The sequence below is a fragment of the Bos taurus genome, chromosome 23 (assembly GCF_002263795.3).
Source record: "Bos taurus isolate L1 Dominette 01449 registration number 42190680 breed Hereford chromosome 23, ARS-UCD2.0, whole genome shotgun sequence".
Taxonomy (NCBI): domain Eukaryota; kingdom Metazoa; phylum Chordata; class Mammalia; order Artiodactyla; family Bovidae; genus Bos; species Bos taurus.
Genome location: NC_037350.1, coordinates 42,945,407 through 42,968,495, shown reverse-complemented (window position 1 = coordinate 42,968,495; position 23,089 = coordinate 42,945,407). Strand labels below are relative to the sequence as shown.

Here is a 23,089-nt window from a genome sequence, read left to right as displayed (position 1 = left end):
TCCACATTGTATCCCCTCCCCACCCAGTACTGTTTTTCTAAACAGATAAAATATCACTGCCTGATTCAAGAAGGCTGAAGGCCCCCTTCTATCTACAGAGTATTCGCCCACAGAGCTATCATCAAGGCTCTCCAACACCCGATTTCAACTCTGCTCACACTTCTGTAAACTCTTCACTATAAGCCCTCAAGTCGCCACCAACACTGGGTCAGGTACCTCAGCCAAAGACACCAAATGGTTCCATTCCTCCCACTTGGCACAGTCTGGAATATTCTTCCCCAACAAAGTGTCTCAAATTCTAACTCATTTTCTAAGGCCTATCAAATACTATTTCCTTTATAAATCTGTTTCCTGGAGCTAGAATCATCATCTCCTCAGTTTTCCCATATTGTCGCTCATTCCTTAAGTACTTAATATATTATGTCTTCATCTAGAGTTATTCGCACATACCTGCTCCCTGCCCTGCACCACTGTCCCCTCCATATACTGAACTCTGTATTCCTTGAGGACAGGAACCCACATTCGGTTCACTTAAGGCATTCACTGGGCTTCTGCTGCCAGGCTCTCTACTAGAATCCAGGGAGAAGGCAGAGACAAATAAGTTCTTATTTAAACTCACTCAGGTGCTGAGAGTGCCTGATACACCATATATCACTCTTGTCCAATTCATTAAATTCACTATGTTAATAAATATATCGCTCATTTGATGTCTTTTTCACAGTTTCCATCTGCGTTTCCCTTTACTGCTATCACCAACAGAAACTAGAAGAAAAGACCTTTTAAAGCTAGGTGGGGAAAAAAGACCTTTGATTTCTTTTCTACTCCCCCAGGAAATAATCCAGAAAAGTCAGGAAGCACAGAAGGAATGTTCTGAAGACTACATTTTATTATCAGCAGAATTTAGGAACAGAACAGAGACTGGATTACTTGCTGATTTCTCCTGAATCACACTGGCAGAATGGCATCAATATTTTGTTTGAAGAGCTAAAAATATCACACTCATAATAAATTATTCTAAAAATTTCCAAATAAAAATTTTATTATCTCTCACATTTATAATTAACTTTATCTCCACTGCCTCTATTAGTATGCATAATTTAAAACCTGAATGAAATTCCTGAACTGAAAGTACATTCATGAGACAAAGTCTATTAAAATTCATCTTGAGTGTCAATAAGAATTAACAAGAACATAAAGTAAATATATACCCTTTAAATATGTCTCCTAAAACATGATTTTATGCAGATAATGTGACTTAATTTTCTGGTTGCAAAATGTGTTAGAAATTTATTTTTAAATTAAACAATCTAGACTGGTGATTTTGTCGTAATAAAGTAAGCTTATTTTGCTGAACATACAAAAAAAATTACGTTTAAATGAAAATAAACATTTAAATGAAATTGAAAATAAATGAAAATCCAAGGCAGAAAGCAAAACATATTGTTTTATTCACTAAGAGGAGCTTCCTTCAAGCCTCACTTCTTAGGCAATGAAGAAATACAAGTCATAATCATCACAGTCATAGTCCTAATTTTCCAAGGCAACCTAGAAATCACGCATTTTACAAATAAACCGAAGAGCAATTCATACCCAACTCCTGCCACTTTATGAAAAAACCTGCTACAATGACAATTTCTCTTAAGAAAACTGCCGTCTTGGATCCAAATACTTATTTATCTTGGATAAACACACTGTTTAAAAAAAGTCAATTTTAAATTAAATATAATAAACTCTCAGATGAACATAAATCACTGCAAATGAAAGAAAACTGACAGCTGCTCTTTCTGGTTAAATCTTCACAACAATGTCAGGATTTTAGGAAGGAATTCTTGTATCTCTTGATAACAGTTCAATGTATCTCCAGAAAGACCTTACTTGGCCAAAATAAGCTACATGACTTGCTTTTGTTCCATAAATGAAGTTTGTTCTTCGCTTCCAAAAGCACTGGGTTGGACCTAAAACTGCAGTCAGAAAGATTACCAGAAATAAACAAAATCAGACCAAAAAACCAATGGTTTTCGCCGAGAAGAAGAGATAAGAAAGCCTTCTTCAGCGATCAATGCAAAGAAATAGAGGAAAACAACAGAATGGGAAAGACTAGAGATCTCTTCAAGAAAATCAGATATACCAAAGTAACATTTCATGCAAAGATGGGCTCGATAAAGAACAGAAATGGTATGGACCTAACAGAAGCAGAAGATATTGAGAAGAGACGGCAAGAATACACAGAAGAACTGTACAACAAAGATCTTCACGACCCAGATAATCACGATGGTGTGATCACTGACCTAGAGCCAGACATCCTGGAATATGAAGTTAAGTGGGCCTTGGAAAGCATCACTATGAACAAAGCTAGTAGAGGTGATGGAATTCCAGTTGAGCTATTCCAAATCCTGAAAGACGATGCTGTGAAAGTGCTGCACTCGATATGCCAGCAAATTTGGAAAACTCAGCAGTGGCCACAGGACTGGAAAAGGTAAGTTTTCATTCCAATCCCAAAGAAGGGCAATGCCAAAGAATGCTCAAACTACCGCACCATTGCACTCATCTCACACGCTAGCAAAGTAATGCTCAAAATTCTCCAAGCCAGGCTTCAGCAATATGTGAACCGTGAACTTCTTGATGTTCAAGCCGGTTTTAGAAAAGGCAGAGGAACCAGAGATCAAATTGCCAACATCCGCTGGATCATGGAAAAAGCAAGAGAGTTCCAGAAAAACATCTATTTCTGCCTTATTGACTATGCCAAAGCCTTTGACTGTGTGGATTACAATAAACTGTGGAAAATTCTGAAAGAGATGGGAATACCAGACTGCCTGACCTGCCTCTTGAGAAATCTGTATGCAAGTCAGGAAGCAACAGTTAGAACTGGACATGGAACAACAGACTGGTTCCAAATAGGAAAAGGAGTACGTCAAGGCTGTATATTGTCACCCTGCTTATTTAACTTCTATGCAGAGTACATCATGAGAAACGCCGGACTGGAAGAAACACAAGCTGGAATCAAGATTGCTGGGAGAAATATCAATAACCTCAGATATGCAGATGACACCACCCTTATGGCAGAAAGTGAAGAGGAACTCAAAAGCCTCTTGATGAAAGTGAAAGTGGAGAGTGAAAAAGTTGGCTTAAAGCTCAACATTCAGAAAACGAAGATCATGGCATCCGGTCTCATCACTTCATGGGAAATAGATGGGGAAACAGTGGAAACAGTGTCAGACTTTATTTTTCTGGGCTCCAAAATCACTGCAGATGGTGACTGCAGCCATGAAATTAAAAAGACGCTTACTCCTTGGAAGGAAAGTTATGACCAACCTAGATAGCATATTCAAAAGCAGAGACATTACTTTGCCAACAAAGGTCCATCTAGTCAAGGCTATGGTTTTTCCTGTGGTCATGTATGGCTGTGAGAGTTGGACTGTGAAGAAGGCTGAGTGCCGAAGAATTGATGCTTTTGAACTGTGGTGTTGGAGAAGACTCTTGAGAGTCCTCCCTTGGACTGCAAGGAGATCCAACCAGTCCTTTCTGAAGGAGATCAGCCCTGGGATTTCTTTGGAAGGAATGATGCTAAAGCTGAAACTCCAGTACTTTGGCCACCTCATGCGAAGAGTTGACTCACTGGAAAAGATTCTGATCCTGGGAGGGATTGGGGGCAAGAGGAGAAGGGGATGACAGAGGATGAGATGGCTGGATGGCATCACTAACTTGATGGACATGAGTCTGAGTGAACTCCGGGAGTTGGTGATGGACAGGGAGGCCTGGTGTGTTGCGATTCATGGGGTCGCGAAGAGTCGGACACGACTGAGCGACTGATATGATCTGATACAGGCGGTAGGTGCTGTTTCTCATCTATCCATTTGTTCATTCATATGAGGGCCCACTAAAAATAAAGCCCTGGAATACAGAAATATAAAACAGTCCCTTATCCTTGGATCAATAAGTGACAATTACAGCAGTATAGGTCCTATAACTTGCCTGCCCTCAAAGGAAAGGAAGCAAGATAAAGGCACGATCTTATTTTGGAAAAGAGAAAGTGCCACCAAAATAACGTACCTGTAAACTAGGAACGGAAGAGTACTAAATTAGCTAATAAGCTTGGCAAATGGGGAAAGGGACAAGAGAAATTCATTTTTTTACTTTCTCGCCAGGTTGATGGTTAACCGCTCTATCCAAAACTTGATTCCCTTTCTCCTCTCTCCCCACTTCCCCTCCAGAATGAGACGTATCAGAAAAAGGGAGACTGAAACCCAGGAGGTCCTTGTGAGGTCTTCCCGAGCACGAAAGCCCTTCCATGTGTCCTGAATTCCGAAGAGCAGATTCAAGCAGTTACTAATTAGGGAAGTGAGGGAATGCAGAAACAAACAAAAAGTGGTCATTCAAAAAAAGTAATGACAGCTTGCTAGTTCAGTGACAAAACAGAGCCGCAGTCTCCCTCAAGGGATACACACAACAATCTGACGAGTATCTCTGAGTTGTTCTGCGGAAACTAAGACCTCCCCCAGCCCTCCCAGGAGGTGGATGGGGACTATGTGCTGACCCTGGACAGGCTGGAACCAGAAGGCTGATGATTAAGATTCCCAAAGCATCATCCGTTATCTCAGCACAGCTGCAGAAAGCCCGCAGGCTGAGCATACACCCTGAGCCCTCACCTCTAATGCTGCCTTTAGAAAACCTCCCCGGAAGCCAATGCGGAGTTTGGTCTTGGGGCGTAAGCCGCCCATCCTCCTGGCTTGGTGCTCGCACTCATCACTGGTCTTCACCACAACCCGGTGTCGGCAGTCTGGCATTGCTGGGTGCTGGGCAAGTGGACCCCAGTTTGGTTAGGTAACATTTTCTAACCTAAAGTGTATCCCATCCCTCTCCTGTCAGGTCACTTTATATTGATTCGGCTCTGTTTAACACCCTACTTTCTGTCTTCTGGGGCTTGCCTCTCGAAGCCCAAGCTGGCAGGAAAGTGGGAATGGAAAGAAACTGGGTGCCCCACTTTGAGCCCCCCACACCGTAGCTCAGGAAAGAGAGGAGAAATAAGGACCTTAAATTTAATCAGGGTGAAGGCTAAAATGAGACTTGCCCTAAGAAGCACTGCATTCAATTGTGCTCGTCAGTTCAGTATTCTTAAGTATACGTTACGTCCTTGCTTAACCATGTCCATAGTTGTTGACAAGAAATTAATTTAAAATTAAAAGAATTATTAAGTTTGTTTAAAAAAAAAAAAAACAGGGCAGATGAGAATTAGTGATTCTTCAACATCATTGGTCCTCAGGGAAAGGTCAGTTAAAATCACAAGAAACCACTAGGTACCTATTAGAACGGCAGCAAATTCAAGACAAACAAACAAATGACCCTGACAATACCAAGGGCTTCTGAGGAGGCACACCCCCGGGACTCCACACCCTGCTGGTGGGCATGGCAGCCAGCACAGCCACACTGCAAAACAGCCTGGCAGTTTCTTACAAAGTTAAAAAGACACTTAACGAACGACCCAGCCATCCCATTCCTGTGTATTTACCCAAGTTAAGTGAAAACTCACGTTTATGCAAAAACCGATACATAAATGTTTCTAGCGGCTATATTCCTAGCTGTCAAAAAAACTGGAAATAATCTGATGTCCTTCAACTGAAGAGTGAGTAAGGACACTGTGGTTGGTTCCTCCATACAACCAGCGATAACAAGAACCGATCTACCAAGACATACAACAATAGGGATGAATTTCATATGCAGTATACTAAGTGAAAGATGTCGGGCTTTAAAGGATACTATACTCTTTACACTACATGACTCCATGTATATATCATCCTAGAAACAGCAAACTATAAAGGAAGAAAACAAACCAGTGGTTGCCAGGGGCTGGAGATGGGCAAAGGTTGCCTGAAAAGGGATATGGAGGAATCTGGGTATTGGTGGGTGATGGAAATGTTTTATATACTGATTGTGGTGATGGTTACAAGACTGTACAGATCTGTCAAAACTCACAGACCTGCACGCTAAAACAGTTTAAGATTTATTACATGTAAAATATACCTAGTTTTAAAAATGAAAGAAATTCTGGCCACAGAAAGATGAGACTAAAAAATCAGCAAGGCATTAGTCATACATCATGCAGGATCCTAAGAAGTTTTAGATTTTACTCTCAAAGTAACCAGTGTATTAAACAATCTTAAGGGAGGGACAGACACTTCAGTTCTGTATCAGGAGGAAGGTGGACGAGTTATAGACTGGAGTGAGAGTGAAACAGGGAGCGCCCGGGGCGTCTCAGTCCCTCAGGGCACAAAGGACCGACACCTGACGGGCAGGGCAGAGACTGTCGTGGACAGAGAAAGTTAAAGGCAGGAAATGCGCAAGTTTCTAGCAACTGTGAAACCATGAGCCAGGCCACGGTTGAGAAAAAGATTTTAAATAAGCTAAATTTAAATGCCTATGGGACATTCAAATACAAACATCTGGTCCAGAGCTCAAGGGAATATCCTGAGATGCAGTTTCAGATTTGAGACTCGTCAGGGTACTGGCAGCCATGAAAATATAAGGTCAAGCTTATGCAGAGTATGTAGAATTAAAGGTAAAGAGAATTCTGGGAATTATCCTGAGCAATACCAGTGTTATGGAGCTAATGATATAATTTGAAGTATAAAAGAACTGGGTGAGTATGCAGCAGTAGAACTAGCAATGGTTACCATTACATGCCATTTCAATCTGGGGTCTCTCAACCACTTTACACTTAGCTTCTCTGATTTTATCTTTGGCTTGATCACCCTGGGAAAACTGAAGTAGTTAAAAAGTTACTGTTGAATCCAAGGCTTCACTTTGTACTTTCCATATTGCTGACATTGATAATGTTCAGCAAATGAAGAAAAATAATCTACTGAACACACTTATTTAGTCAATTAAACCCTAAGAAGCACTGCTGCTGCTGCTGCTAAGTCGCTTCAGTCGTGTCCAACTCTGTGCGACCCCATAGACGGCAGCCCACCAGGCTCCCCCGTCCCTGGGATTCTCCAGGCAAGAACACTGGAGTGGGTTGCCATTTCCTTCTCCAATGCATGCAAGTGAAAAGAGAAAGTGAAGTTGCTCAGTCGTCTCCGACTCTTAGCGACCCCATGGACTGCAGCCCACCAGGCTCCTCGGTCCATGGGATTTTCCAGGCAAGAGTACTGGAGTGGGGTGCCACTGCCTTCTCCCTAAGAAGCACTAAAAGGGGTGAAATGATTCATTCCAAAAACAGGTAAAGTTACACATTCTAGTAACTTCACCTTGAGAGCTGGACAAACAACTCTAGAGATGTTTTAAAGGATCTCTGATACCACAATGAATTTATCAGGAAATACCACAGGACCGATCCAATGAGTCTATATAATCAGCTCTCATTCAGAGAGAGGTAAGCACCGAAATTCCCTGTGAAGTGTCCTGAAAATGTCCATCATGTCCAAGGTCTACACCTGAAAATACTGATTAAGGAATTTTGGGGGTAAGACCCAAACTACTGTATTTTTATTAGTCCCTTAAGTGACTCTGCTGTGTATACACACACAGAGTGGTGTGTATACTGTGTGTACACATCACAGGTGTGTACTCTGCTGTGTGCACACCACACACCACTGAGCCCAAGTTGAAAAGCAAAACCAGACAATGGCTTTAAAAGTTAGTTCCAGCAGCTACATGAAGTTGTCAACTGGAACCTTCTACACTATATCTTAATCCTTGCAACTAGCTGAGAGTGTACTAACATACATTTCCCTGACCTCAACCTAAAATTCTGAGTCTCTACCCCTATTAAATATCTGTGAATCACCTTTTGGTTTTGGTTAACTATCTTTGAGAGGATTTAACTTCTCAGTGGAATTCAGAAAATGGCAGTGTAAGAAAGGCATGGAAAATGAGTCATTAACTTTCTATTGTTTTATTCCAATTCTCCGTTTTAACAAGAAACCTACCAGAAAAATCTGGTAATTTTATCAACTCAAGTGTTAACTTCAATGAGTATTAAAGCAGAACCAGATAAAACCTGCTATACTAGAATATTCAGATTCCACTCTTTCAATTACCAAAATTTTCCAAAAAATTCAAATTTCTCAATTACATCATAAACGGTTATGAATGAAAACAAAAATAATTACCCGTAAACAGATTTTTCCCACCAAAATTTACACTTACCCATCTCTTCCCTTACTGACAATTTTTACTTCAAAGTAATAAATCCCACAGGCTGCTGGTATTGGATGCGTGGCACGAACTGACGCTGCATCTTTTGGGGTTTTGCCATGACCTGCATCAGGAACAGGAAGAAAGACAGTCAAGACAGATATTCAAACGAAAATCTTAACTCAGGAACGAACTTGGCTTTTGAATGATATATGCATTTCTACTCTCATCAGTACAAATAATCAAAGATTCAGTACCACACTAATCACAATTAATCCAATATGCAAAACAGCACAAGTTAAACATGGAACTCTTCACAGTTACTAGTTTTGGTGAAATTTCAGAATCTAATAAGCACGTTGAACCTAGTAATCCTTCTTGCAAATTAAAAAAAATATTTTAAGGTAAACAATACTTTTAAGAGACAAAAGGATACATTTTAAGAACATGATGAGAATGAGATTCATTTTATTATATCTAAATTTGCATATCATTTGTAAAATTCCTAAACAACACATTTTTGCCAAATGACCTTTTTAAACCAGAAGCATCTATATCATTGACATATACAATTAGACTGAATTGGTGAAACAGCTTTCTTACTTTAAGAATTTACAAAGCTGTTCTTTGACATACTTTGATCATTAATTCTATACAGAGGCTGATCCATAAAAGCTCTGTGGTCAATCACGGCCTACCGAGAAGCATATCTGCCCTCCAGTTGTCTTTTCTTTTTTAAGAAAGGAAATGAATATACCATACTATTGCTGACAAAACCAGACAATGGCTTTTAAACTTTTACATATTAGCTATTCCTCAATCTAATCGCAGAGAATTTTATTCACTAATATCACATCCCCCACTATGTCTATCACCCAAGACACAAATTATCTTGAAAGCTAGCCTGTGAACAAAACCATGTGAGCAAGACAAAATATGCCCAAATATGCCCATAAAACCACCAGAAGAGTACAGACAGAAGCTGAAGCAGCATGTCAGAAAGTACTCAGAGTGAATGAGACAAGCCCCACAATCCCCAAAAGAGCTGATGAGAAATAAAGCGCTAAGTCATTACTCAGGTGTTCCAGTTGGATATGCCTCACCCAGTACAGTCATTAATCTTTCAGTCACACTATACCACTACCTTCATGGGTAGCAGAACTCCCCTTCTTAAATTTAACATGATTGTTTTAAAATTAAACCCTTCTTTTAAGTCAAAAACTATATTGGCTATACAATAACCATCACGCATCAATGAGATCACATCTTTTCTTACCATATGCTCTGTCAAATTATCAATGCATGTCCTATCATTAAACAGTTGAGTGTACACTTGCAGTGCAAATTAGCACATGGTCACATGGCCTAAAAGAAGCTGAATGAACTCAGCCACTCTCGTCTACTACCATTCATAGGGGTCTTAAGTATACATATTATGGACACAAGTTTTCAGCCCAGGGGACAACTGAGAGGTGATAAACTTAGCTAGGAAGATAACAATGGAAGTGGCAATGTACAGATGCTGATAAAACTGCTTTAACATAAGTAGGTAATATTTACACTGAGCTAAGCGCAAGAAAAATGTAACAGCACAACCAGTCCATTCTGAAGGAGATCAGCCCTGGGATTTCTTTGGAAGGAATGATGTTAAAGCTGAAACTCCAGTACTTTGGCCACCTCATGCAAAGAGTTGACTCACTGGAAAAGACCCTGATGCTGGGAGGGATTGGGGGCAGGAGGAGAAGGGGACGACAGAGGATGAGATGGCTGGATGGCATCACTGACTCGATGGACGTGAGTCTGAGCGAACTCCAGGAGGTGGTGATGGACAGGGAGGCCTGGTGTGCTGCGATTCATGGGGTCGCGAAGAGTCGGACACGACTGAGCGACTGAACTGAACTCAAGTGGAAGAAAAATATAACAGCACAAATCTGAAGAATGATATGCTAATCCCTTTTTAAAAACTGAAATTTTATAAATTATGGTTTCAGCAAAACATCTTCTACAGTAAAATTATGTTTAAATAATTGAGCTGCCTGGGAAAAGGTCATGTAAAGGAAAAGCATTTTTAGAATTGAGGCAGCTAAAAATAAATCTAAAGAAAACCCCAATTAACCCAGGAGTCCTAAATCGACCAGCCTTTATTTTGGTTTTGGCTTTTCTGAAGAGACGTGCTCAAAACTTTTAGGGATAAGGGAGCTGAAACTATACTTAATGACAGTATGTGATAATAGATGGCGTATATTTAATACTACGTAAAGGCACTATTCTAAAAGCGCTGTACTGACACAGAAAACAACTTACAGTTACCAAAAGGGATGGGGCTGGGGCGGGTGTGTCAGGAGTTTGAGATTAACATACACACACTACTGCACGTAAAACAGACAAACAAGGACCCACTGCACAGCACAGAGAACTATACTCAGTATCTTGTAATAACTTACAATGGAAAAGAATCTAGAAAATCCATATGCGTGTGTAACTGAATTACCACGCTGCATCTGACACACACACCATGTAAACTAACTGTACTTCGATTCCGAAAATGGTAAATAAGCAAATAAAAGCACTGTGTTTATCAGCTCATTTAATATTCAAAACAACCCATGAAGTAGGTACTATTTATTACCATTTCACACTTGAGGAAGCCAAAGGAAGAAACTCAGGTCTCACTGCTGAGTGAGAGTCCCAAACCAGGATCTGTGCTGGGATTTAAATTCAAGAAGCCTGATCCAGAGCGAGCCCTGAACCCACAGGAAGGATTTAGTTACCATGGCATTCTGGGATCACTTCACAAGTACTCTCACCTCCTATTTAAGCTACTTCTATGAGAAAAGAAAAAGAAAACTAATATTTGAGCGTAAACAATCTCTCAAAGCATCAGGTGCTTTTGTATAGATTTTTTCTCGGTCAACATCTGTGAAATAGGTATAATTTAACCTCATTTTTGGAGAAGGCAATGGCACCCCACTCCAATACTCTTGCCTGGAAAATCCCATGGACCGAGGAGCCTGGTGGGCTGCAGTCCATGGGGTCGCTAAGAGTCGGAGACGACTGAGCGACTTCCCTTTCACTTTCCACTTTCACGCATTGGAGACCGAAATGGCAACCCACTCCAGCGTTCTTGCCTGGAGAATCCCAGGGACGGGGGAGCCTGGTGGGCTGCCGTCTATGGGGTCACAAAGAGTCGGACACGACTGAAGCAACAGCAGCAGCAGCAGCAACAACCTCATTTTTTAAAAATGAAGAAATTCTTACAGAGGTAATATAACTTGCCCCAAATTGGTAGAATCATGCATTAAATCCATGTCTGAATTAAATCCCCTACATTTTACTACCGTGCAAAAATAACTGTAAAGAATTACACAATCTTAGGTCTCCAAGACTAGTACATTATGTTTTACCAAGACACTATAGAAAAATTCTGTAAAGGTTAAAAGGATTTGCTTCATTTTAAAATTAACTTTAAAAGGTAAAGACCCAGGAGAAAGGCGAGATGTAAGATTAAAAGGATGCATACTATTTTTAGGTGAGACTAGTAATACCATAGCAAAGGGCCTGTTTCTAATAACATTTGTTGGCCGGAAGTATATTACCTTAAATTTTGTGGTGACCAAAATACAACCTCACACTACCGAAGTGCACATTTTAAAAACCACAGTCTTCAAGGTTAAGTGTTTTCTAGATGGTTCAAGAAGAAAACACATGTGTTGCTTCAGGATTCTAAGGCTCCCTTGCACACCATCTGCTGACTGCATTTAACTGGACGGTTCTGAATAAAGCCCCCATCCCTAGAACCCGCGGCTCTCCAATGAGCAGCCAAGTGCCGTTCTGAAAACATACCTCAGTCTTCCTTGAACCACTAGCCTCCAGTACAACTAACGTCCTCCCTTTCAGCCGAGAAAAAGATAAACTTCCTGAAAACCCCGTCTGACCTCTCCCTCCCTCTGCGTTTCCCACCTCTTCCTTTTGGCTCCAGCCACCCTGGCCAGGCCAGGCAGTGCCCACGCAACTCCCTCAAACTGGAGAGTGGTGCCCTTCCTTCTCAGCTTTTCTATCTCAGCTCAAGCTTTACTTCCTCAACTGTTCTTTCTCTAATCTCTCGGACTCAGTCTAACCTTGTTTACAGGACCTCCATACAACATCCACACACATAACACTCACATGTGATTATTTTATTGTTTCTGCATTTCAATTCCTGGACCTCTTTTTTCCCCATGGACTTCCACCCTAATTTTGACCATTCTTCCTGGAGCCATGCTCTGGATTCACACATCACCTGAAACTACTCCACGGCAGAAACATCCAATTCTAATAAAGTCTGTCTTGCTACTGAACACATTTCTTGAATACAAATTAGCTCACATACACTTGATAAATATGGGAATGATCTCAGCATAATAAAGAAGTCATTCGGTTCATAACAGCTTTTCCCCAGTACATTAATGAATTAAAGGGAAAATTTCAGCAATATACAAAAGGCCTAAATCAAAAGAGCTGGGATTCCTACAGAAGTGTATTCCTATTGTCCCTGGTGTTTGGTGGCTTCAGAAACTGCTATACTAACCACCATACTAAGCCATCTGGGAAAAATCCAACAGCAGCACAGACCAAAAGTGCTACAATACTTCCCTGTTTATATCCCTATGGATTCACGCATCTCATGCCTACTGATTTTACACTTCGGGTGACAGTTCAGGGCCAGCTCATGTCTTCTGCTACTCAGCTATGCCCCGTTCAGCCACTGGGCGCTCTTTCAGTTGGCTGCTCTGGCACTCTGATACACCTCCATTTGTGTGTTTTTATTTTTTGTTTGTTATTTTCTGGCTCTGCAGATGCTGGAAGCTCATCTGGCTGACTTCCTGCCCCAGTCCCACAGTCAGTCATTTCTCTAAGGAGCCCTGGCTCCTTTTATGGACAAATGGCATTAGAACCCGAGGTCTAGATGCTAGGTACGCTCACTGGGCTTCCCAGGCACATTGTAAAGAATCCGCCTGCCAACGCAGGAGACGCGAGACATGGGTTCAATCTCTGGGTTGGGAAGACGCCGGGAGAAGGAAATGGCAACCCACTCCGGTATTCTTGCCTGGAGAATCCCATGAACCGAGGAGCCTGGCGGGCTACAGTCCACAGAGTCGCAGAGTCGGACACTAATACTTTCACTTCACTATACACACTATACACATCTATATAATTTATGTAATTATCTGTGTAAATATTAAACAACCAACTCTAATCCATTACCACATGGATCATTCTAACCACTTCAATGCTGAGAAACCTAGCTCCTACTGTCCACCATCCATTGATTTACTCGTTAAATTCCAGTTTACGTGGATAATAGTATCAGAACTGTTGACCCATATCCCCGAGGTACAGCTTATCAACAAGAATTTGGCGCGTATCTACTTTCATTTACCTTTTTTAGTTTTATAGACTCCACTGATTTCCAGGAACTTGTCAGCACCTTTTCCCTCCTTTCCTGAGACTGCTTCATATATCTGCAGTAGAGTTAGACTGCTTTAAAGTCACATTTCACATTCTATCCTGTGATCCCCCCAACCTTCCTCTCAAGCAATTTTTTAAAAATATGCACTAAACCAAAACTACAATGAGACATCACATCACACTGCTCAGAATGGCTAACATCAAAAAATCCACAAATAACAAATGCTGGACAGGGTGTGGAGAGAAGGGAACCTTCCTGCTACTGTGTGGGAATGTAAATTGGTATCACCACTGTGGAGAATAATATGGAAGTTCCTTAAACAGAGCTATCATATGACCTGCAATCCTACTCAGGGGCATTGATCTAGAGAAAAACGTGATCCAAAAGAAAAACATGCACCCCAGTATTCACTGCAGCACTGTTTACAACAGCCAAGACGTGGAAGCAACCTCAATGCCCATCGACAGAGGAAAGGATAAAGAAGATGTGGAACATATGTACAATGGACTATTACGCTGCCATTAAAAAGAATGAAATAATGCCATCTGCAGCAACATGGAAGGACCCAAAGAGCGTCATACCAAGTGAAGTAAGTCAAACAGAGGAGGAGAAATACTGAATGACATCCCTTATATGTGGAATCTAAAAAGAAATGATACAAACGAACTTACGTACAAAACAGAAAGACAGAAAACAAACTTCTGGTTGCAGCATGAGGGGTGGGATAGTTAGGGACTTCGGGACGCTCATGTACACACTGTGATACTTAAAACGGATAACCAGTAAGAACCTCCTGTGCAGCACGTGGAACTCTGCTCAACATGACGTGCAGGCCTGGATGGGAGGGGGTGGGAGAGAATGGACACGTGTGTATGGACAGCCAAGTCCCTTTGCCAGTCACCTGAAACGATCACAACGCTGTCAACTGGCTACACCCCAGTACAAAATAAAACACTGGAGGTTTGGGGGGAATGCAGGTATTAAGGTTCACCTTAAAAAATGATAATTTTATTTATTTATTTATTTTTGGCTGTGCCGGGTCCGCACTGTTGCGCAGGCTTTCCCTAGCTGCGGAGAGCGGGGGCTACTCTTCACGGCAGTGAGAGGGCCTCTGACCGCAGTGGCTTCTCCTGCTGCTGAGCTCAGGTGCCAGAGCATTCGGGCTCCAGTAGTTGCAGCTCCCGGGCTCCAGAGCACAGGCTCGGGAGTTGCGGTGCACAGGCTTAGTTACTTCAAGGCATGTGGGGTCTTCCTGGATCAGGGATCAAACCCGTGTCTCCTGCATTGGCAGGCAGATTCCTCACCACTGAGCCACCAGGGAAACCCCAGTTGCTTACTTTTGATTAAACAGGAACTTACATCGCTAACAGGGAAGACCAAGCCTACGGGTTGAACGCCAGGAGGGATCAGCAGCCTGTGACATCAGGCACACATGGGAGTGGGAATTTAACCAGGCTTGTATTTTATTACAACTGTTATTTTTGTAGTGCTCTGGTTACAAAGTTCCACAGGTTTTAAGTGGTCTGCCCCAGCCCTATTTTCCCCCAAAGCCCTGTTACTTTTAGTGTGCAATTCTGTGGAAAACGTGAGGTTTTCCCAGCAACTGAATCCTGGCATTACAGCGGCAAGGTCGACGTCTTCCCCGGGACACAGCCTCCTATCCTCTCCCCTTCCTAAGGAACTCACTTCTGCACTCAAAATCCAGGGAAATTCGGCTCACTGAACTCTTCCTTGTTTGTTTTTCCTCTTTCAGGACGATATACATGGTAATTATTTTAAAGCGCTCAAATGTCTTGATTTCCCTCACATGCCTACCCTTCCATCACAGGCAGCAAAACCACAGCCTAAGTCAATGTTACAAGCCATCTTCCCCACTCATGCACCAGGCGGCTGGCCTTTGCCGAATACACGTCCAAACATCTTGCAAATAGTCACCTCTATGAACAAATGATGTCAGCAGGGACCCCCACCGATATCCACAGCACACAGACATCTTCAGAATGAGGGACATGGCTCACACCCTCACCGTTCACTTTAGGCTTTAAGTCCTCTATCTGAATTCAGTGAGCAAACTGCCTCGCCTCCTGTCTCACAAAACGGGACTTAAGTGGGGCTCCACCGTTATACGTGGTTACGTTCTACTCTCCGCTGCCTTACTGCTAACTGGTGGCCTCTTTCACTGTTATCGAAGGGCCACTACGTATTTCTCCCTTCTTCAAGGCCAAGCATCTTCAGCTTCTGAACCACTTTCCTCCCTCCACGTCCTCACTCTGCCAGCCTCCCAAGCTCGTATTTTCATCTTTCTCCTTCCCTTCAAGCTATAAGGGCACAGTGACCCCAAAATGCATACATGTTTCATAAAACCATATGCCTCTGTGTTATAAACCATTGTCAGTGATGCACTGGGGTTGGTGGCCAGTATAATGAACTTTCTCCCCTAACTTTAAGGTAATAATACCAGGTATTGTTACTATTTATCTTATTTGTTAAAACACATTAAATCCTGTAGACATTTACTACTGTCACCTAACTTGTCACTTCAGTTTTATACCCACAACCAGATTAAAATGAGACCTACTTAGAAACGACACAGTAGTCTCTAACACAGTACTGTCCAAAGGATTCTTAGGGATAATTTTAATTATGTGGATTTTCATCGTATATGCTGATGTTAGAAGCTAATTTTCAAATATCAGTGAGCCACAATATCAGCCACAACAAAGAAAAAACAAAAAATCGGCCCTATCCTCCATTCCCCTCCAGGTACTGCCTAATCTCTTTCCTCGTCTACATTCCTCAAGAATAATTTGTATTCACCATACTTTCTGCTTGGTCCCTTCTATTCACCCTGATTCCTGCCCCCGTCACCCACTTCACACTGCTCTGCCTAAGGTCACAGTGATCTAACTTCCAAATCCAGTGGAAACTCTCCTGTGCCTATTTCACTAAACCCGTCTGTTGCCTTTGACGCTAAAGTTCACTTCCTCATTTCTGACACTCCACTCCTCTGCTCAGCTTCTGTGACACAACCCTCCCCTCTGTGCAGGTGTCTCTTAACTGCTCCTCCTTGGGCTCCCTCCAGTTTTCAATGTTGCTGTTGGCTCAGGATTCCACGCTCGGCCCACTGCTCCTCTCACTTTACTTTCTCTCTCAGACACTTGAGTTCCAACCACCAGCCAGCGGTGGCTCCCCAGTCGGTCATGACCTCGACCTCTCCCCCAGGATCCCGTCCATGGCGGTAATGCCAGCCCTTCCGAGGAGAAACTGCCCCACACGCTGTCCCTACTGAAACAAGGGGGGCCCACACTCCCCTTGTGCCAGGAGGACATTTCGTAACAACCATCACACCCCTACAGGTGACTCAACACAGACAAGCACCCACGAGAAGGCCACCAATTCGCACCACAGCATATAATGAAAAGATCTGTCCAACTGGGAATGAGGGCCATTAGCTAGGCCAACCTGAAAAGGCTCTTGGGAGTTTAAAATAGGAAAAAGGATAAACCAGCTAGTAGGGAAAAGAAGAAAACAACCAGAAACTAGCACTGTCGCTGAGTCACCTTAACATTACAATCAAGGGAAAAATCATGAGCTCCAGCTGTGCGCTTACACTGCACCTCACTGACTCCAGAAGACCACTAGCTGTTCTTTCTTTAATGCTATTTCTTTGGCTTCTGCTGGTTTAAGCAGAAGTCAGATCACATGGCTGAGGTTCACATTTTTACTTATCTCTAAATATACTGTAATATTTCCTTGCCATCATCATTTACTTCACGATTCACTGCAAAAAACTAATAGGGCCATATACCCAGCATTGGCCTTGATTTTTTTTTTTTAATCACTCCATTATATCCTGTCAGGATGACTTCAATACAGATCACAGGTATGTTGTCTTTTTTTCTCTACACCCAACACTGACCAACCAATTCAGGTCCTTATTTCTTCTATGGTCTGCAACAGCCTTCTGAATGAGTCTGCTACTTCCAATCTTATGGCCCCTGAATCCATCTTCCAATTAGTTGTGTAATCTGACAAAGATGAAAACGAGCCAGTCACTTCCTATTTAAAATCCTCTGATGATTCTTCATCTCCTACAAAATAAGATCCAAGCTCAATGAAATATTCTGTAAGGCCCTGCTGGATCTTTTCCCAGCTGTTCCTTGTCACACACTTACATTCCAACAACCCCATATTGCTTGCAGATCCAAACATTTAGAATCATTCTCGCCTCTACACTGTCGTTTATGCCTTTTCCCTTGTAATGTCCAGCCCCTCCTCCTCCCTTGTATCATATCCATCTTTTAAGACTGACCACTGGCCTCATCCCCTTCAAGAGGCTGTCCCTCAGCCACCAGCTTCACCCCTGCCCATGCAGCCTGCAGTGGACCCCCTCGCATCTTCCACAGCACTGGGTAACACACGTCCCCAATACACACCGCGCAAAGCCCTCTGAGCGCTTTGAATTCAAAGACGGTGTCTTACTCACCTTCGAGTGCTCAGAACCTGGCACAAAGTAAATACTCACTAAAAGCTTGCTAAATAAATAGACAGTTGGGCTTCCCAGGTGGGTCGGCGGTAAAGAATCTGCCTGCAGTACAGGAGATGTGGGTTCAATCCCTGGGTTGGGTAGTTCTGGAGAAAGAAATGACAATCCACTCCAGTATTCTTGCCTTGGAAATCTTGTGGACAGAGGAGCCTGGTGGGTTATACAGTCCACGGGGTCGCAAAAGAGTCAGACATGACTTAGTGACTAAACACGACAAGCACTGCTGCTGCTGCTGCTACTAAGTCACTTCAGTCGTGTCCGACTTTTCGCAACCCCATGGACTGCAGCCCACCAGGCTCCTCCGTCCGTGGGATTTTCCAGGCAAGAGTACTGGAGTGGGGTGCCATTTTCTTCTCAACAAGCACTATATACATCAATTGCTTAATAAATCATCACTACAAAAAATATATATATTATTATCAGAATTGCTTAATTCTTGCAGTTATCAACAAGTACTCTTTAAAAAAAACAAACAGATTTTCTTTGATGTGGACCTATTTTTAAAGTCTTCATTGAATTTGTTACAATGTTGCTTCTCTTTATGTTTTGGCTTTTTGGCCCTGAGGCATCTGGGATCTTAACTCCCAGATTAGGGATCCAACTCTGCAATGGAAAGGGAAGTCCCCTCAACTAGCATTCTTAAAGCAAAATTTTGGTAAAGAAAGTTTTTTTTTTTTTTTGGAGAGAAAAACTCAGTTTTTAAATTCCTTGATTTTTAAAGAACATTTTCTGTATCACCTCCCATAAATCTCAAAAGACATTTGTATTGGGAAGCAAGCCAATATGTGTTGAGATATTTGTTCTACCTAAAGTGCAAGAAATTAGATAGGCGATTAAATTTAGGGAGTGTTAGAGGTCTGCTGACTGGAGATACTGAGGGGGAGGGGAGCCGGGCAACCAAAAGTTCACTTTGCTTACTGTTAATAACGCTTCAATTAGAAGGTGACACTCACTATTCACTTCTTCCTATTCTTCCCAACTTTCACATTTCTTCTAAGCTGCCCTAAATCAGTATAATCTAGGTGTCTGGACTTTTCCATGGCATTAGTGTGCTCCCGGCAGCACTTTCCCCACAGGAAGTACTTTCAGCATCAACTATTCTTCAAAGTCAACTGTTCTCCAGAAAGCTCTAAATGTGATCACCGGATTTTGTCTAGTTGAGACAGTTACGTCTCGTACACACTGAAGAACAGTGAGTTCAGAGTCTGAACACGAGTTTCCACTCCTGGCCTGCCTGTGGTGGGCAGCGGCACCTCCAGGTGCTCCCACTTCCTCGCATCTTATTAAACGAGAGCTCTACCACTCTACCCAAATCCAGTAAGATGCTCTTGGTGTATGTATCAGAAAGCTTCACAAAGTATCCAGACTGTGGTAACGTCACAAATACAAAAATCCAACCTGCAACCGAAACATCCAGAACAGTCAGAACTACTGTCGTATTTGTTAAAATGCTTTAGCTGGAATAAACGTAGCATTATAACTAGGTCTAAACTTGTCATATTTTATTTATTCAAAGCTAACAAGAATTTTAAAAATAAAAGGGGTCATGTTTAAGGATTTCAACAGTTGGGGTATGACTGCTAAACAAGAAGTCTTTTTAAAAATTTTAAGAGTAAACACACCCAATTCCCCTGCAATCTAATCAACTTTGTCTGCATGGCTGGCATTGTTTAACATCAATTCCCTCAAATCACTTAAGGAACCCCACAGCTTCCAAAGAGTTAATTCCTATTGAGAAGAACTACATCTTCAAACCAGAATACATTCAGAGCAAAAGAAATCTCTTTTTTCAAAGGTAGGGAAAATCCTCACCATTCTGGAAAATAACTGCGTTCAATCTTTTGAAATTTTACAGCATGCAAAAAATACTTTATGAACAGTAGTTTTCAATGTTATTTTGTGCCTTGAAGTTTGATTACCACTGCCTATGACACCTCTCCTTTGCTAAGATGCCCAGTAACTTCTCGCGTGGTCCACCCAGAAGGCACACACGAAAACAACAGGGAAAACACACACGCACACGTTAAAATACCAAGGGAGAGACAGAGTGGGGAAAGGGACTGTGTTTGTGACAAGGAGGAGGGAGAGACAAAGGAGAGAGAGAGAAAGGGAGCGCAAAGGATGCCCAACAGCAAGATCTTTTTTTCCAAAAATAATGGTTTATGTTTACAAAACAGTGAAGTTTCCAGAAAGTGAATCTTAGTATTACACAACAGAAAGTAATAAAGAGGCCAACAGGAAAAATAATTGAGACAGCAGTGTCATAAATATTCCAAACTCCAACCAATTTCACATAAGCTGTACTTTTCCCTGACCTGAATCAACAATTTTATGTCAAAGGAGTTAGTAAAACTAGTCAAGGCATGTTACAGTGCTAAATAAACTATAATCACAAATCTCAGATACCATGGAAATTCAGAGCTGGAAATTTCCTTACCAACCCTAGTTCAACTCTCTCACCACTCAGAGGAAGAAACTGAGGCCCTGTCTGGTAATATGCCTAAAATCACAAACCGTGCCAGGATTCAGAAAGCTAGAATTCTTTGTTCAATAATACCCTGTATCTTCTGTCTCTGATTTTATAAGCTAACTATCAACCATCAACCATAAAATTTCAAGTTCTGTCGAGTCTAACAAAAAGCATTCTGGTAATCTGATCAGAAGTGAACACTTCGTTACAGCAATGTTCACACAAAACAAAAATAATAGCCTTCAGAGGAGGGTATTAATAAAATATCCTAACATAAAAAAACAAAGGTCTGATATTCTGAAATTTTTAGTCACTTAGACTAAGAGCCATAGACAGCATTTAAAATTGAAAGTTCTTCTCTGGATCTATGGATAAAAGGAAGAAATATTCAACAAGGCCTATTTTTGTGAATATTCTTTGCTGCCAAATCATTTGGAAGATTTCTGTAGTTGTTTCTCCTTTCTGATTAAATAGTAACTTATTTATCAAGGTTCTTCTCAAATTTCAGTCCGGTAAACTTTAAGAATTTCACCACAATGAGTGTTTACACCCTCTATATCCATGTCACCAGGATCTGAGTAAGACCCTCCCTTTGAAGCCAATCAAAAATGAGGCTGCTTTGAATGTAAAAGCAGTAGGTTTGGGGCCTAAAAAACTGGATTTGTTTTCAGATTGACTGATATAATGGATTGATTTCCGCCCCCCCCCCCCCAGACATGTAAACTTGATGCATGCTATTAATTTGGGCTACATTTCAAAAATTCCCATGGCAATTAATAATTTTATATACAACTAATCTGCTTAGAGCTTTGTTTTACATAGGAGAGATAGGTGAGGGGAGGAGGGACACAAGAGCACTAGCCTAAGGCCTTTTTTTTTTTTTTTAACTGCAGGTGGAAAACAGAAGCCAATTTTCTTTAAAACACTAAAAAACGTGTTAAAAAAAAAAAATTCCTGTTTTCCACGAGACTTTATATAACGCCAACATACAAATATAGGGCATTTTCCAATCGGTAGTGGTACGTTTCTGCTCCCCCAAGACAACACGTCTTCCTGAGGTTTCAACCTCTCTCACCCTCCAGTTGCTTTTATGGAGATAACACGGACACAAACTTCGGTCGCCGGTCCTTTTGTCGTCTCCCCTAGACAATCTCTGGCCTAATTTGGGGCAAAACCCCCCACGGATCACTCCTCCCCCCCATACATCCCTGCTCTCCCTTGATTAGAAATTAATACCCCAGAATCGTGCCTCTCTTCACCCCTCCCACTGCCCCCCACGTAAGAGGACAGCGCCTGACCCACCACCACCTGGAGAACAATGTAAACCCAACTGAGAACCCACAGATTTCCTCCATCCCGGCCCGACGATTTATCTCAAAAGGCAATCAGAAAGCGAGTTATGTCCTGTCATCCTGGATTCCCCCGAGGTGTCCTGCTCCCGGCCTGGGATTACCAGCTCCCACTCTACACGCAGGGAGCCTTAACCCTCAGCACCCCCTTCCCGCGATCGCCCCCCGCGGACCCCGAGCCCGGCCCCGGAGCGGCGGGCGGGCCGCGGGCCCCGGCTCCCTGCGCACGCCGCACGCCCCGCACCTTTGTAGTGCACCCGCAGGTTGTTCTGAGACAGGCCGATGTAGCTGAACTTGTCCTTCGGGCTCCAGGACCGCGGCAGCGGCGTCTCCTGCTCGTCCACAGCCGGGTAAAGGCGCTTCAGCCGCCGCTGCAGCTCCTTCTCCTGCTCGTTCAGGGCCGAGTCCCCGTGCGGGAAGGGCGCCGCGGCGCTGCCGCCCGCCGCCGGGGCCGGGGCCGGGGCCGGGGCGCCTCCGGCCGGGCCGGGGCCCGCGGAGAGGCCCGGGGGAGCGGGGGGCGCGCCGGCGGGGGCGGCCGCCGAAGCGGGTGGCGGCGGGGGTGGGGGCGGCGGCGGCGGCGGGGCCGCGGTGGCCGGGGGCGGCGGCGGCGGCGGCGGTGGCGGCGGGTGCAGGAGCAGGGCGGCCGCCGCGGCCCCCAAGCCGCCGCCGCCGCCGCCGCCGGGCGAGCCGGCCGGAGACGAGCCGGCGCTGACGGCCGGGGGCGCCGGCAGGACTCCGGGCACGGGGGCCGCAGCCGCCGGCGGGGGCGGCGGGAGCTGCTGCTGCTGCTGTTGTTGTGGCTGCGGCGGCGGCGGCGGCGGCGGCTGCCCGGACATCCCGGCCGCGACTCAGCCTGCGGCCGCCTTCGCCTCCTCTCTCCTTCCTCCTCCGCTTCCCGGGGGCGCTGTGGCGGCGGCCGCCGGCACCAGGCGCCCAGTCCGCCCGCCCCGGAAGCAGGCGGCCGGCCGCGCGCCCAGACGGAGGGAGCGCGACGGTTGGGGAGCTCGCAGCCGGGGCAGTGGGTGGGCGGCGGGCCCCAAGCCCGCGAGAGAACGTTAGCCGGAGCGCGGGCCCGGAACAAGGCGCCGAGGCCGCAGCGAGGCGGGGCGGGGGATGAGAGCGCGGTGCCGGCCGCCGCGGCC

At 43.7% G+C, this 23,089-nt stretch overlaps 1 protein-coding gene across 1 annotated transcript in view; it reads right to left on the bottom strand.

Moving 5' to 3' along the window:
* RANBP9 (RAN binding protein 9) overlaps positions 1–22,858 on the bottom strand; it is a 72,935-nt gene extending 50,077 nt beyond the window's left edge. The window contains exons 1-2 of the mRNA XM_024984033.2: positions 22,192–22,858; positions 8,146–8,257 (exon numbers count right to left, since the gene is read on the bottom strand). Coding sequence (XP_024839801.1) covers positions 8,146–8,257; positions 22,192–22,783 — 704 coding nt within the window. The 5' untranslated portion in view covers positions 22,784–22,858. The remainder of the gene's footprint in view (positions 1–8,145; positions 8,258–22,191) is intronic.
* Between the last annotated feature and the right edge of the window lie 231 nt (positions 22,859–23,089).